At 45.7% G+C, this 15,922-nt stretch overlaps 1 protein-coding gene across 1 annotated transcript in view; it reads left to right on the top strand.

Moving 5' to 3' along the window:
• LOC108038478 overlaps positions 1 to 14,632 on the top strand; it is a 40,175-nt gene extending 25,543 nt beyond the window's left edge. Inside the window, 4 exon segments of the mRNA XM_044461080.1 lie at positions 1,520 to 1,650; positions 8,690 to 8,963; positions 8,966 to 10,650; positions 11,727 to 14,632. Of these exon segments, the coding sequence (XP_044317015.1) occupies positions 8,792 to 8,963; positions 8,966 to 10,650; positions 11,727 to 13,781 (3,912 nt within the window). The 5' untranslated portion in view covers positions 1,520 to 1,650; positions 8,690 to 8,791 and the 3' untranslated portion in view covers positions 13,782 to 14,632.
• Positions 14,633 to 15,922: the final 1,290 nt, after the last annotated feature.

The raw sequence follows: 15,922 nt of genomic DNA, 5'->3' as shown, positions 1-15,922 counted from the left end.
TAATGAGTTGCACCAATGTTTGCGTAGTTAAAACTGTTAACTGTCCAAGACTTAAGCCCACACGATGGGTAAATAAGAAGGTCTGAGGGTGGAATGCCGACGCAGGGAATACTCTACATGCTCTATATATATATATATATATATTTACACTTTGGACCAAATCGCAGAGAGTTAGCTTACAATAAAAGTGTTATCTATATACAGGAAAATCTACATGGAGTAATCAATTTTCATAGATATAAGCTCTCGTAGCATTTTTGTAGGGTACTCAAGTATTTCACACACCCATCGCCATTGGTTTCCCTTGGCAAACGCACAATGGCCATAACTGACGATAACACCTAAATGGTACTGCTAATAAGCCGTTTAAATTTGTCTTCTTCTCTTTCCTTTGTGAGTGTTGTTGTTGCCGGTGCTAATGACAATAAAATGATTAGCTTGTTTAATTGGTTTTCTTTTTACGCTTTTGTGTCAAACGCAGTCTTGCCGTGTGTACAACACTCTACCACTTTGTCCCCTTTCCATAAAGTTCTTTAGAAATCCCTCCTCTATTCCAAAATAGGTTTACGAGTATATGTACAAATTTCGCGATTTGTTTTCAAATAAACCGGGTTTTAAAAACTTCAAGTACTGCTGTACGTTGTTAATTGGTTAGTTTGCATTATTATTTTTGAGGTGTGTCCCATTATTGTTATGTAACTCTTTCTTGATGATATTTTAATAAAATAATTTAAGAATAATAACGAAGGTCAAGTGCAGTAAAGAAAATAAATGAAGTAAAAAGGTTATCATTACACATTGGCCCCAGATTATAACTTCTCAAAAATTATACTTAACAATAAAATGGTATGAGGATGACAGTTTATACCTTTTTTTTGCGAACTTCTGTTTTTTTTTAACTATATGCTCTCATAACTGATCTACATGATTTGATCTGCGGTTTTTATCCAAGTGGAAACTTTTCCCTTGCTGTGGGTAAGCATAAGTTGCTATACATTAAGGGAACAAAACTCCGATGCTTTAGAGTATTAAAAGTCATTTGCATATTTTGCAATACGAACTCAATTATTTGTTTTAAATAAAAAACCCTTTGGTCTGTATTATTCAGAAAAGGAGGTTCATTAGTCGGCTTGATTCGATGCGACGACTTTTGTGTGCTGAGACACTTCGCACATTTTTCGTACCTTTTTAGAAAAGACTCGGATTAAATTTTATGGTCGTTTATTATATTTTGTCATTTGATTTAAATTAACACGATTTCTCGAGGGGGGAGGCGTGTCCGGGGGAGGGGTTGGAAAACACAAATAGCGTTGACTGGCGGCAATCCCGAATCGATCTTCGGGAGCTAAGAGACTTGCTTTTTGGCATTGATGTGTGAAATGTGTCGAATTGTTGATGTGTGCCCAAGAATTTGACATTTTGACGGATGTGTTGGCACAAATCATCAAAACTTGTTGTGAGATCGTGATCGGCCTAGACTATAGCTCACCACTCGCTTTTCTTCGCCTTCCTCTTTTAGATCTGCCGTGGAACTGCTCTGCACCCGCCAAGGCGAGACTTATATACAATATCCAACATATAATACAACATATATACAATATAACGCACTTCAGGAAGTCGGTCTGCGTCCACGCTCACGGCCCCAAAGACGTAAGTAGACATGGCTTTCCTTGACTTCCTCATACCGGTCACTCGTCTCGGCAGACTAATTTGTATATCTCTATCGCCCGCCGAGATGACTCCAGATTTGCTTTAGATACGGCCAGCACAATAGAGTCACAAAGCTATTAAAAACTGATATAAATCTCATTAAATGCGATGCTTGTAGCAGATGAACAAAGCCGCCGCTCGCCCAGCCTCAGTTCGGTTTTATCATCGGCTTTGGCTTTGGCTTTGGCTTCAGGTTCAGCTTCAGTTTCAGCCATAGTTTCTCAGCCGCGGCTGTGGCCACCATTCGGAGCCCAGTCTCCTGGCCTTTCCTTCAATCAATCGCTGCTCTTGCTCCCGGCAACAAACAAGAATGGCTTTTGTGGCTCAGTTGCGATCAGTTCGGCGCACTTTCGGCGGACCTCTTCGGCCAAAAATGCCACGGCCAAGCCTCTGCGAGCGATGGCCTGAATGGCCTGAATGGCTCGTCCGCATTTGAAGTCGCAGTTTGGACATCATCTTGGTGACGCCCCGAAACCGATAAGTAAATAAACAAAAGCGGCCAGATCGCGAGTGTCCCTTCGACGATCGCCGGGCGATAAGGGAGCCAAGTGCTGAGAATTTGCTCAATTGATGGACAAAACATTTGGCAAATATTGTTGCACCACTGTAGACTTACCAACCGTGTCGAGTGTCCATGAATTTATCTAAAAAAGTACCCTAGTATCGATGACAAATTTGAATTTATCTAAAAAAGTACCCTGGTATCGATGACAAATTTCGATTTATTTTGTTACATACTTTTCGTTTTTTTTTCACAAATATGGATGATTTATTCTATTGTTTTATTAAGCAACACTTCAAGACTATTCCGTTTTTATATTCGATTCTTGCAAAAAATAAATCGTTAATATATTTAATTTGTAGATATTTTAAAAATCAAATATTCTTAAAATGTAGCTAGGACATAATTAGGCGATAGATAGGTGTGCACCACTTTTAAAATCACACATAACATACTTTCATAAAGAGTTTTTGGGAAAAACGCACTTAAAGATTCTGCTACTGCTACCCGACTATTTTACTTGAGTTTACCTGATATTTTCACAACATATTCTTGATGTACTATTTATTTCGTATAGAAAGCAAACAATAGAAAACAATATAAAATCAACCAAAATAAATACATTAAATAAGTTTTTCATCTGTCAACAAGACTAATACATTCAGCCTTTTTTTGAGATCCCAAACTCGCACTAAAGATCGGTGGTTCTTCCGCCCAAACGCTCCCATTAAGAGGGTAATATTCGTTGAGGTATGCGCAGATGCTGCACAGAAAGCCCATAGATCCAGTAGCCCCAACATCACACTTCCCAGCGGATGATGTTGATGCGGCTTCGTGTCTGCGCTTGAGGGCTAACCGACCTATCCACTTAAAACACAGCCTAAGCCCCGGATTACGACCATTCTGGCAGACTTTTGCCAGGTCGAGGTTCCGGGGAGCCGGGCAGTCGGGCAGTCGGGTAGCCGGGGAGCACTTGGAGCTCTTGGAGCACTTGGAGCATTTGGAGCGGACCCCTGCCAGGCAGCCCGACCCAAACATCACGTCTGATCGGCTGCGACAGTCGGCAAAGGTCCCAAGTAGCGCCAGAGCGTACACAGAAACAAACTGCCAGCTAATATCCACTAATTTTACGGTTAAAGAGCTTACTGTAAGTAAGTGTAAGCAACAGTAATTCTACTGCGAATTATAGTAAGTGTACATTGTACCACTAAAACTGTCGGTGTTAAATACAATTGATGTTACCATTTCTAAACTTCAATTCATAGAATACGGTTTTAAGGTCTGGAAGCCTGACGTTAAGTGAAAGTTACAAGTGGTTTATTTGACCTTCAATATAGTAAAAAAATTCAAAAAGCAACTACACGTTTCAAATGCCTAATACATTCACTATAATATTTTATAAATAGATTTAATCCTTGAGTAAAATGGTTTATGCACTTCTTTACCTTTAACAAAAAAACATATTTTAGCAGCAACAGCGAACAGCTATTAAATTATAGTCGGCCCCTTTTGACTATTGATTTTCTCATGATTTTTATATATTTGCCTACCTATTCAACATATCAATTGTTTGTGTAAACTTTGTTTTGATTTTGAATCTTTAATCTTATCTTGACGCTTATTTAAAGCAATTTTATGTTAGTTGATACTCGGGTATTTTATACTACCTCGTTACAGTATATTAAATAAACAAAAGTGCTTCCTCTAATAAGAGGGCAAAAGAAAATAGGTCAATTGTTTTATAATTTCATAACGAAATTTAGGTAAAGGTTAAAAAAACCCCAATTGAAAGATTTTTTTATTTTAGCAATTGTATAATTGTTATATTTTCGGTGGAATGAGTTTGAACTAACTAAATCTAACCAAATCGTCCTGTATGTAAAAATGCAATAATTAAATTATATGTCTTAGTCGATGGAATCCAGTATAGAGTTATTTCTCGCTTTTTAATGAAACCTGGTCATTCATATGAAGGCATTTGAATGCTAGCTCCGGAACACGTCAATCTTTGTTTTAATGTGGCAACCTCTTTGCAGTTTAGTATTTCTGAATGTCATGTTAAGTTTTTAGTAAATTGGCGTTTTAAAACAATTCTTTTCTGTTTATATGTTTATCCGATTAAAAACTAGGGCAAAGTTCTAGCTAAAAATTACTGGTTGGCAAAAGGGACATCGTAAATAGATTTAGGCTTTTAGTCGATCTCGATTACCAATTTGTGTGAAAGCATTTATTGGTCGATCGTAAGATTACCATCACATTGTTCCCGAACAAGTTAAGCTTATCTTAACTTTATTTTGACAATTTATTTGAACAACTGAAACACTAACATAAAAACACATATCTTATGTTTTTGTACTCTTGCGGAGATTAATATAATTTTAGTAGGAAGCTTATAACGCTGTGAAGAAGAAATTTCCTACCAATTGAACAAGTATATATATTTTCTTGATCTGGATCATCAGCCAAGTCGAGTAGCCAAATAAGTCTGTACGTTTCTTCGCAAGTGTCTCAGTTTCAAAGCTATTTAAATAAAACCTTAACAAAATCGTCTTTGTATTACGGGTATTATACAAAAAGTGAGATTACTGATTAACTTATTTTCATTAAACGGCTTTTCGTTGGTTAACTCGCATATCATTTGAGTAAGTGACTAAAACTTAAATAGTCTTTCAAATCATGTTTTTTCATGTTCTTAAATCATTTTCAATTTCCTGATTGTGAGCAAAGTATACTATTATAATATTACTTTTAAATATGAGCTGACCTATCTTCATAAGTTTCAAAAACCTAATTTAAAATTTTGAAAATGTTTTCTCTGCATTTGTCGCCCAGTGCCATTGGCAGAGCCTGTTCCTGTGCCTGATTTGGGTCCGAGTTGCAGTTGAAGTTGGAGTCCGAGTCCATGTCCATGTTCGTGTCCTGCCATTGAACACCGCTCGATGTTGGCGCTCTCTCTGCGGCTTTTGGTTTTCTTATTTGCCGGCGGGGCGACCAGCGGCTTTCGTCAACGATCCCACAGGGGATTTGCATATTAAACAACAAAACGAGAACAGAGCGCAGTTTCTGTTGGAATCACTTTGTTAAACCCTGTTCGGCGGCAGTCGGTCCGATTCAGAGGCGTTCATAATCAGAACTGAAGTGGTGCCACTGCCACGGTGCGGGACTCTTGGAGATGGAGATGGGGTTAGGGATGGAGATGGGATGGGAATGGGAATGGAGACCTGGAAATCGAGGGGCTATGACAGAGGCTGCGCAGCGTTTGCCTCCTCCTGCGGCAACTTGCCAAACATATCTCATGTGCGGCAAGCCGTGTTGACACTTTTAATGTGTTTCATAAATACACTTTTACAAAATAGAGGGCCTCGGACCGGGGTCTTTGTGATCGGTGGGATCTTTGGGGTCTCTGTGAGAAAGCCGGGACGTTTAATGGTTGACATCTGAGGTTTCTGTTGTTCTGTTCGACTTTAACACGCGTTTATGGCCGCTGCTTTATGGCTTCGGAAATGCGTTAAGAAAATGTGCCTTATGACGGCTGCCGCCGATTCTATGCGATAAAGCCAATAATAATCATGATTGGTGTCTGGAATGCCATTTTTCTCCTCCTTTGTTCGATGGGATACGAGCGAACAGCGAACAGCGCACATCTCACATCTCGCAGCTCGCAGCTTAGCGGCAATTTTGTTATGAGACGAAAATGAGTTTCATGTGAAATCCGAAATTAAAAGTAGTCCTCATCTCGGACAGATTCTCGTCTGTCGGCCGGCAAGACTGGCTTCATAAATGCCGATGAAACTTTGGGATACAAATTGGCCAACCGCATCGATTGAGGCTAACGAAGATGTGTATGACCAGTGTTTTTGCAGAGCCGAAGTTTAGTGAAGCATCAGTCAACGAATGATCTGAAAACAAAATAAAATATGATACAGTGCACCTACAGTCAATGGCTCATTTAGTAAAGTCTGATACTCCACATATTGTTAATAATTACCTCAATGAAATGGATTAAAGAATTAAAAACAGAGTCATTTTTAAATTCTTACCTAAAAACCTTGAAAGACATCGAGAATTGAATTAACCCAGTTGAGGTCATATTTGTTGGAAAAGTGGTAAAAGAATACAAATGGGGCACATGAGGGATTCAAGTTCAAGTTGCAGAAGAACTGCTTCCGCAGTCGGGAAATTGAGGCTGAAAAGCGGACTATGGACCCTAATTATAGGCAGACAACAAAGCTCCAATAACACTCGCAGCAAACTGTCACTTTTATGCAATCAGTGCTCACAGCAGATGGGCTCATACTCATACTATAGATTCAGATTGAGATTCAGAATGAGATTCAGACTCAGACTGAGATACACACACTCGCACTTGCGATGCCGAGGGAAACTGGAAACTGGTTTGGTCAGAAGCGAGATTCGGAACGTGTCAAATCACAAATGCACGAACAAAATAAGTAAGAAAAATTAAATATCAGCCGAGAGCAATTAAAAGCTGCCGTTGACGAGACTGTCGCGTCGTGCATCTCCGGGCTAAATGCCGGCAAACGACAATGCCAGTTCCTTATCCAGAGTCGAACAGAACAGAACAGAACGGCACAGAACTGAAGCGTAATCGTAACAAATGTCATTACAACTGCAGCCCGAACAGGTGGCAATTAAAAAACAATTTGTATACCATTTAAATTACTTGCCAAGATGACATATATCATGCAAAGTTCCCCGATGCCAAATGGCACAGGGTCCAAAGGCAGGCGAGGCATTATAATGACAATAAAAGTAATACTAGGAGTAAAAGCTTTCATAACTGGAATTCCATTGCCATAATTGTCATTTACCAAAAGAAAATTGCTTCCCAATACATAGGCTATTTTGTTATTTCGAGAAGACAACTTTTGTTGTTGAATTGAAATTCTTTTTCAAAGAAGAAAATTGGTAGGCCATTAAATAGGTAATTGTGCCACATACAATGCAGCGAATACAGGACACTCAGGTACTTAACGAGTGCCAAGTACAAAGCGGTTTGGCCGAGGCCATCAAAAAGGTAGAAGAACACAGATCTTCGTCAATCAAAGTATTCGTCGCAAGCGGCACCACTCATCAGCATCGGATCATCAAGAGGTCGCGTAATGATGGCGATCGCGATCGCGATCTCGGCCTCGATCTCGATCTCGATCTCGTTGGAAATGGAAGTGGAGTTGAGTATCACGATCGGCTGTGAGTCGGACTGGGACTGGGACTGGGACTCGGATCTAGTCGGGTCGGATTGGATCGCATTGTATTGGATCTTCGCTCTTCTTGACTGGCCATCGAGATCGGCTCTTGTGTGGTGGTGTGTGGTGGTGTGTCGTGGTGTGGTAGTGGCACCGAAGAATGTGACATGGGGACTTCAAGTGGCCGTGGTCGACAGCGCGAAGAGCGTCTTCTGCACACCGGCACATTGTCATGTCACGCCGGGCTCTCCAGCTTTCCAGCTTTTCAGATCCTCAGCTCCCCGCCATCCAGTCATCCAACCATCCAACCAGTCTACAAGTGTCCCTCTGCTCGCCGACTCCGACCCTCCAGACATTGAAGTGACCACTCAGAATTTGTCACATCATTATTCTTATTTTTATTTTCAATAATCATCTGTACTCGTGTATGCACGGCGTTCCCTGATGTGTTTCTGGGAGGTCTGGGTGGCCACTTCGTTAGGCGGTTTCGGTGGAAACTCCTTGACAATGTCCGAGATGGAAGATAGTTGTGCGAGGCGATGTTGAGGTGCGGATGCCACACACCCCGTCACCACAAAGTCGGCCAAAATTAATTCCAATTATGGCGGCATAAATATGTAGCAGTTTGCACGTCGCCTTCAATTCGAAAGATGAAATGGAGGCAGAGTGTCGAATGCGATACTAATTAAATACTAATTAAATAGATAATGGATAGTGATATCGAACAAAGTCAAAGTCTATTGAAAATCGTTGGGCTTTATTTGATTTTGTCTTCCTAGCATTTAATTATTAATATACTTACTACTAAAGTGTTACTATTATTGTAAATAGGGACATTCCGTGGAATAAAAAGTCTAAACATAATCTTGCGAAACAAGAAGTCATAGAGTTTTTAGCGAAAATTCATCTGAGGTGGCTTTGATTTTAAGGTATAATCAATTTAATTTCTATAAAATGTAAATCATTTTTAATAGAGAACAAAACAAAAACTGAAAGAGCGCTTTTTCCATTACCATTTAGTGTTTCCATCGCCAGAAGTGAATTAAGAGTAAGATATGTATTGTATTCTATAGCTCTCATTGGTTATATTTGGATAAATAAGTACATACATTTATTGAAGAATTAATTTTAGATTTATATCATATATGTATATTTTGAATACATTGTTTGTGATCTGCAGAAAGTAAATCACCGATTTCCATTGAAGTATTCTACCGACATTTATAGCCACATTCTCACAGTTGTTTTCCCACTTTCTCCGTTCTTGCAGTCTAAACACAACACGGATCGAGTGAATCACCTTGCCGCAACTAGTCCCATGCATCGCAGAAGTCCACAGGTCAAAGGTTAACTGTCGTTCCTAAGCCGCTTGATGAATATTGGCCACGAAAAGCATCCGCACTTTCGTCCGCATCCTCAGCTGCAATCCAGCAGTCGCGCCGCAGAAGCACACCGCCTGGCCGCCCGCGGCTCGGTCAGTCCGTCGAGGTCGTACCTGCCCACACCTGCCGCCCACCGCCACCCCCTGCCAGGCCATGAGCGGCGCCACCACCCGCACCCGCACCCGCAACACCACCCACTCCCCCGCATCTGCCTCCCGCCGACGAGCGGTCTGGAGCGGACCACGACCACCTGAGTCCCGAGTCCGGTCCGATGGTGATGACCCCCAGCCGCCGCAGCTCGCCGCCCCTGCCGCCGCTCTCCCTGTCTCACTCGCACTCGCACTCGCACTCGCACGCCCACGGGCACGGGCACCACCACCCGCTGCCCCTGGCGCTCCCGCTGCGCCACCCCCTCGCCCTGAATGCGGGCGCCGGCGGCCAGCAGCAGCAGCAGCACTCGCCGTCCCGCTCCAGCCAGACGCCGCAGCCGCCGTCGCAGTCGCAGTCGCAGCCGCAGTCGCCGGCGCAGTCGATGAGCGCCCACTTCTCGCAGCTGGCGCACGCGCAGCTGCACCTGCAGAGCCAGCTGCAGCAGAAGCTGTCGGCCAGCCGGAACAGCGGCGGATCCGGGAGCGCCGGATCCGGGAGCGGCGCCTCGCCGGACAGCCTGAACGCCCTCAATCCGCTGAACCCGCTGAGCGACCTACAGAACATGCAGCCCTTTGACTTTCGCAAAATCAGCTCGGCCGCGCTGAGCGCCTTCGCCGGTCCGCTGCCGCTGCCCCAGAGTCCCACGGAGTTCGGGCACCACCACCAGCAGCACCACCAGCAGCACCAGCAGCACCAGCAGCACCAGCACCACCTGCACCGCAGCAACCAGTTCTTCAACGCGATGGCCATGGCCTACCACCTGCCGCCGCCGCCGCCACCGCCGCCGCCCGAGTCGCGGTCACCGCCGCCGCCGGGCGTGGCCCAGTACCCGCACCCCCACCCCCATCCCCATCCGCACCAGGGAGGATCGGGAGCGGGGTCGGGATCGGGGACGGGAGCCGCCGGCGAGGAGTGCGGCGGCAAGCGGGGCAGCGACAAGGGGTCCGCCTCGGGATCCGCCTCCGGATCGGGCTCGTGCTCCAACTCGGGCTCCAACTCCGGGGCCGGGTCGCAGCGGATGACCCGCCTGGCGCTGTCCTCGAACATGCGGGCCAGCCGGAAGACGCACTCGCCGGGCGGGAACGGGGCCGCCGGCGGGGGGAACAAGCGGCAGTGGGGCTCCATGCCCGCCAACCTGGGCACCCAGTTCATCAACCCGGTGACGGGCAAAAAGCGGGTGCAGTGCAACGTCTGCCTGAAGACCTTCTGCGACAAGGGCGCCCTCAAGATCCACTTCTCGGCGGTGCACCTGCGCGAGATGCACAAGTGCACCGTGGACGGCTGCAGCATGATGTTCAGCTCGCGCCGCTCCCGCAACCGGCACAGCGCCAACCCGAATCCCAAGCTCCACTCGCCGCACCTGCGGCGCAAGATCTCGCCCCACGACGGCCGCAGTGCCCAGCCACATCCGCTCCTGCTCCAGACGCCCAACGGGCTCATGGCCGGACTGGCGCCCTTCGGCAGCTTCCCGCTGCTGACGCCGCCGCCGGACCTGCGCCACCACGCGATGGGCGCCGGGTCGGGGTCCGCCGGGGGCGGCGGGGGAGCGGCCGGCGGGGTGGGGGCCCTGGAGCTGAAGCACGGCCAGGACTACCTGCAGCGGTCGTACTTGGACGCCGGCCGCTTCGAGGGACAGCGGCACAAGATGACGCTGGACAACGAGCACACGGAGGACGAGGACGACGACGAGATCCTCGAGGTGCGTAGTTATTCTTATTTCGCCTGTTTTTGCTTTTCTATTCTTTTTTTTTTCATTTTTAACCAAGTACCTATTTTTATACCCTTGAGGAGGATATTAAAATCAAAAGTTTGCAACGCAGTTTCAGCATTAAGCCATGTCCGTTTGTCCGTCCATCTGTCCGTTTCTACGCGAAATAGTACCTCAATTATAAAACAGTTTGTTTAAAACTTTCAAAAGGGTCTTCTTTTTGTTGCGGAACGGGCCAGATCGGCCTACTATATCATATAGCTCCCATAGGATCAATCGGGAAAAAAACTTTGTTGTTCTTATCATATATCCATATACTCAAGAATATAGTATTTTTTAACATTGGGAAAATGGGAAATCAACCCATATACTCCGAGATCTGGTTATTTTTTAACGGTTTCAAAATTACTATTTTAGTATATCATATTTCTGGCATAGGAACGACAAAAAATACAAATTTTAATGTTCCTTGGAATGTACTTTATATTTTCATTTCGCATTACAGTATGTTGAGGATACTTCATTGAAATTTTGTTATTACTACCGTTTTTTTGGCAAGCTTTAAAAAAGTCAAGGGTCACCAACATTTTTTGAATGTTTAATGGAAAATACAATATTACGTGGGTGTCTTATAAATCTTTTTCATCGATGAGAATGTGACGAAGAGATTTCTATGGCACTTTTGTAAAAACACTTTTAAAATATGTTTTTGTTTATCTTTATGACTTTTGTTTTTAAAAGCTTGTCGGATATCATTTTGTAAGGACATTTAATAAAAACATAGAAGGCTTAATGTTAAAAACAACAAATTTACCCATTCGAAAATATATAAATATATAAATGTTCTTCAGTGCATTAGATGCACTCTTATAAGAAATAACCTTTACTCAGTTCCAGTTTTGTATTTAATGTTTTAAAATGTCTCTCCGATTTATTGAGACAACATTATAGCTTAAAATCGCTTATAGTGTCTTGTATCAAAAACTATAAATATCCAATGAAAATGAGCTTCGAATGATGTGCTTCCATGACCTTTGACATTTGCCGCTTCCCATTGTCCATTGCAGGTGGGCATCCACATGGCCGGCGACGGCGACGACGACGACGACGAGGCTGACGAGGAGGACGACGACGATGACCCCGATGGCATCGTGGTGGTTGGCGACGAGCTGGACAGCATCAGCATTCCGCTGGACCACGAGAACGACAATGAGAACGACGAGAGCGACGAGCGCTCCACGTCCGCGGTGTCTAGTTTGAGTCAAACCAAAGAGCAACCCAGTCCGGGCAAGGCCGTTCAGTCCGGCCTCGAGGAGTGCCACACGCACGCCCACTCCTATGCCCACTCCCACGCCCACGCCCACTCCCATGCCCACCCCCATGACCACGCCCATGCCCAGGCCCACGCCCACGCCCATGCCCACGCCCTGGCCCAGATGGCGGCCAATAAGCGAAAGCGCAAGAGCCAGAACCCAGTGCGATGTCCGGTGCAGTCGGACGAGAACTCCGGCGAAAACTCGGTGGACTACGACGTGGCCGCCGATCTGTCCATAAAGAAGGTGCGTCTGCCCGCGCAGGCCGCCGCATCCGCCAAAGAAACGGAGGTGGGCGAGTCCACCAAGTCGATACCCTCGCCACCCCTCACGCCGTACGGTGATCTCAGGCCGGTGGGTCTCTGCATCAAGACGGAGCAGGATCAGGAGCAGGAGCAGGAGAAGGAGGAGGAGCCCGATCCGGACCCGCAGCTCAAACTGGAGCAGGGAGGAGAGGAGGAGGGAGAGGGAGAGGAGCAGGAGACGAGGTCAGCTGGCAAGGCGCCGGATGCAGAGGCGGAGGAGGCTGTGGACACCACTCTGGATCTCTCCCGGGCAGCGGCCGCCATCAAGCTGGAGCCGCTGGAGGAGATTGGCTACGAGGCGGACGAGAATCGCTATGTGCGCATCAAGCAGGAGCTGATGGGCGGCGATGAGGAGTCCTTGGCGGAGGAGTCTAGCGCCAAGACTGCCAACCACAACAACAACAATGTGCGCCGGCAGAGTGGGAACGGATTGGGTGCACTGGAGGAGCTGGAGGAGCGGGAAGCGGATCAGGAGCAGGAACAGGAACAGGAAACGGAAACGGAGCCCGAACCGGAGCCGGAACCAGAACCCGAGCCGGAAACGGAGGTGCCCGAGGTGCCCATCGACAAGGAGAACCCGCTGAAGTGCACCGCCTGCGGCGAGGTGTTCCAGAACCACTTCCACCTGAAGACGCACCACCAGAGCGTGCACCTCAAGCTGCACCACAAGTGCAATATCGACGGCTGCAACGCCGCCTTCCCCTCGAAACGCAGCCGCGACCGGCACAGCTCCAACCTCAACTTGCACCGCAAGCTGCTGTCCACCAGCGACGACCACGGGCTGCTCCACGCACCCGGCCTGCCCACGGATCCGCTGCTGGAGCTGATGAGTCTCAATTTGAACAACAACAAGGGCGGCGGAGGCGGTGCTTTTGGCCACTCCACCGCCGTCGGCTCATCCGCTGGCATGGGCGGCGGCGTGGGCGTGGGTCCGGCGGTGGGCAGCATCCAGGCGGAGATCCTCGCACGCATCTGCGCTGGAGCCCATGCCCACGGGCTGAACGTGCCGCTCTGCTTCGAGGCGCTGCAGCACCGCTTCGCAGTGGGCCACGGCCACGCCTATCCGCTGGTCGACGGCTCCGCCCCCAATCCCCGCCTGCTGCTCAGCCACGGCGGCGCCAGTCCGCTGCTGTTCGCCGGCCTGCCGCGCCTGCCCCGCTTCCCCCAGCTGACGCCCCACATGCTGGCCGCCGGAGCCGGGTCCGCCGGACTGGGTGGCCTGGGCCAGTTCTGCAGACGCACCTCCTCCGACTCGAACTCCCAGCACTCGGTCACGCCGCCGCCGTCGGCGTCGAAGAGGTCCCGCTCGCGGTCCGGCTCCCCGGACTGCATTCATCCGCATCAGCATCCGCATCAGCATCAGCATCCGCACTCGCATCCGCATCCGCATCCCGTGGAGGCGGCCTTGGGCATGGGCATTGGCGTGGGCGTGGGCGTAGGCGTCGGAGTGGGCGGAGGCGTGGAGGAGGCGGGTCAGCGGCAGAGCCCCGATCGCATATCATGACCATGTACCTCGTACTATGCCAAGGCGTTGGCATTTTATCACTAAGAGCCCTCATGTCATGCAGCGCACACACTTTGGAAGTCAGATGCAGATGTACACCACACATAGATATAGATGCATTGCTCATGGTCACGTCGAGGATCGAAGATCGAGGATCGAGGATCGCGAGGGTCTTGGTTCGTCTGCCGCTCATTAATACGAAAATACTTTCACTTAGGCTAATGCTAAAATAAAATATTAGATGGATCAACTAGCATTTTTTTTTTCTATACTTAAATATACATACAATATATATATATATATATATGAGTCCCTTTTTTTTAAATTGTACTTATGAAAACTGATGTTCTGTGTACAAGCGTCGTGTTGTAGAGAATTTATAAATGGCAAAGAAATAACAAGTACTAAATAAATAAATAACGATACATATTGTTAGTGATACTCGATTATGTAAGTTAATAGCCACTAAGCAGCGCCTACTGGTATCGTGAGTAATTTTTTTTTTTATTCTAACTGAAATATTAAGTGTGTTGTATATGATATGCCGATGGCAGTGCCGATGCAAATAGAATGAGTCAACAACGACGAAGCGCTTGATATAAGGAACGAACAAAATTTGATTGCAGATCGCTGATTGCAGATTGCCGTTTACCGAACTGGGTCTCCCAGGATCACTCATTAAAAGTCCTCATGATCCAAATCGAAAGAGTTTTGTTGTTTTTTTTTATTACAAGAAATCCTAAAGTAATTATGTAGTCGGTTAGTTAGTTCTGAAACAGTAACCAGACAAATACCTTCAACTCATATTTAAGCTATATATGTTTGCAATAAAATATCTGAAAATTCTTAAATCTCTTTTTTGTACTTGGGTTGGTTAGGGATGCAATAAATTGTGGAAACTTTCAGTATATATGGACGGGTTGCACTTCGTAATGAGCTCTACACGACACTATTTTAAAAACAAAACACGTCGGTACTAAGAAAAATCACAAAAACCACAAATTAAAAACGAGAAACACTCTGTTCTCACCTCCATTTATTATGGAGGTTCCATTTGTTTGATTATCAGGGATGGGGGTTCCCATTATGGGATGGTCAAAAATTGGAGAAAACGCGAATGCGTAGTGCATGGTCAGCCCTTTATATCACAGAATTTATTTGTCAATAAAAGTCTGATAAGTTCAAATGTCTTGTTTCTCGAGAGTTATAGTACGAATAGCATATGAATGGTTAGGAATTGAAAATTTTGTTTGAACATTTGTCACGTTAATTCGCAAAGTTAATCATCATCAATGAAAATTGATGAGCTACACCCTACTTGATTTCTTCACTGTAAATGACTATGATTTTATCATATGGCGTATAATAAAATAAATGACCATTCCAATATTTATATTAAGTGACCTGACTTTATAGACATTGACTACTCCCAACTTCTCTTTGACCTTAACGCGTTTGTAGTTGGATGATCAATTTGCATTTATGATTATAAATTTTGCTTAAATAAAACAAAAAACATAAGAAAGCCTGGTTCACAAACAAAAATCAGACGACGTGATAGTTTCAAAAACTTGGAAGGCAGTTTAACTGAATACCGACCAATTTTGCCCATTCTGCTGTTTATCTTCATTATAGTAGGACATATACATACTTGACAAATCACTAATCCTATGGAATTCACTATTAAACGATAATTAATCTGGGTGATGGCACATTTTGACAGTTTTAGGTGGCGCCATCTGCGGAACTGCAGTGTCAACACTAGATGTCAAAAGCGAGCAGCACTCCCGCCCCCGCAAACAGTTCGTTCGCTCTGTCCCGCTCTCCCAAATTTGTGAACTTTGTTTTTTAAATACGTGAAGATATAAAACAAACTTAAATTCATAAAAACTAATCAAATTAATAGATCGATTTTGCATGTTTATTCACCGACCATACCGTAAGCTCTATACTTGTCTTTACCACATCTCTTCGGAATTTAGCGATGTATGGGCGTTGCAGGGGGCGTGGCGAACTTCTGAATAATACTTCATATGTGTTATGTCTGCGTTTTCAATCTCAAATCTCTAGGTCTTATTGTTTCCGAGATTCATTAATATATATTCTTTATAGGGTCGAAAATCTGCGTTGAAAACTTTTGA

This window comes from Drosophila rhopaloa, unplaced genomic scaffold (assembly GCF_018152115.1).
Source record: "Drosophila rhopaloa isolate 14029-0021.01 unplaced genomic scaffold, ASM1815211v1 contig_3, whole genome shotgun sequence".
NCBI classification, from domain to species: domain Eukaryota; kingdom Metazoa; phylum Arthropoda; class Insecta; order Diptera; family Drosophilidae; genus Drosophila; species Drosophila rhopaloa.
This window is presented reverse-complemented; position numbering and strand designations above follow the sequence as displayed.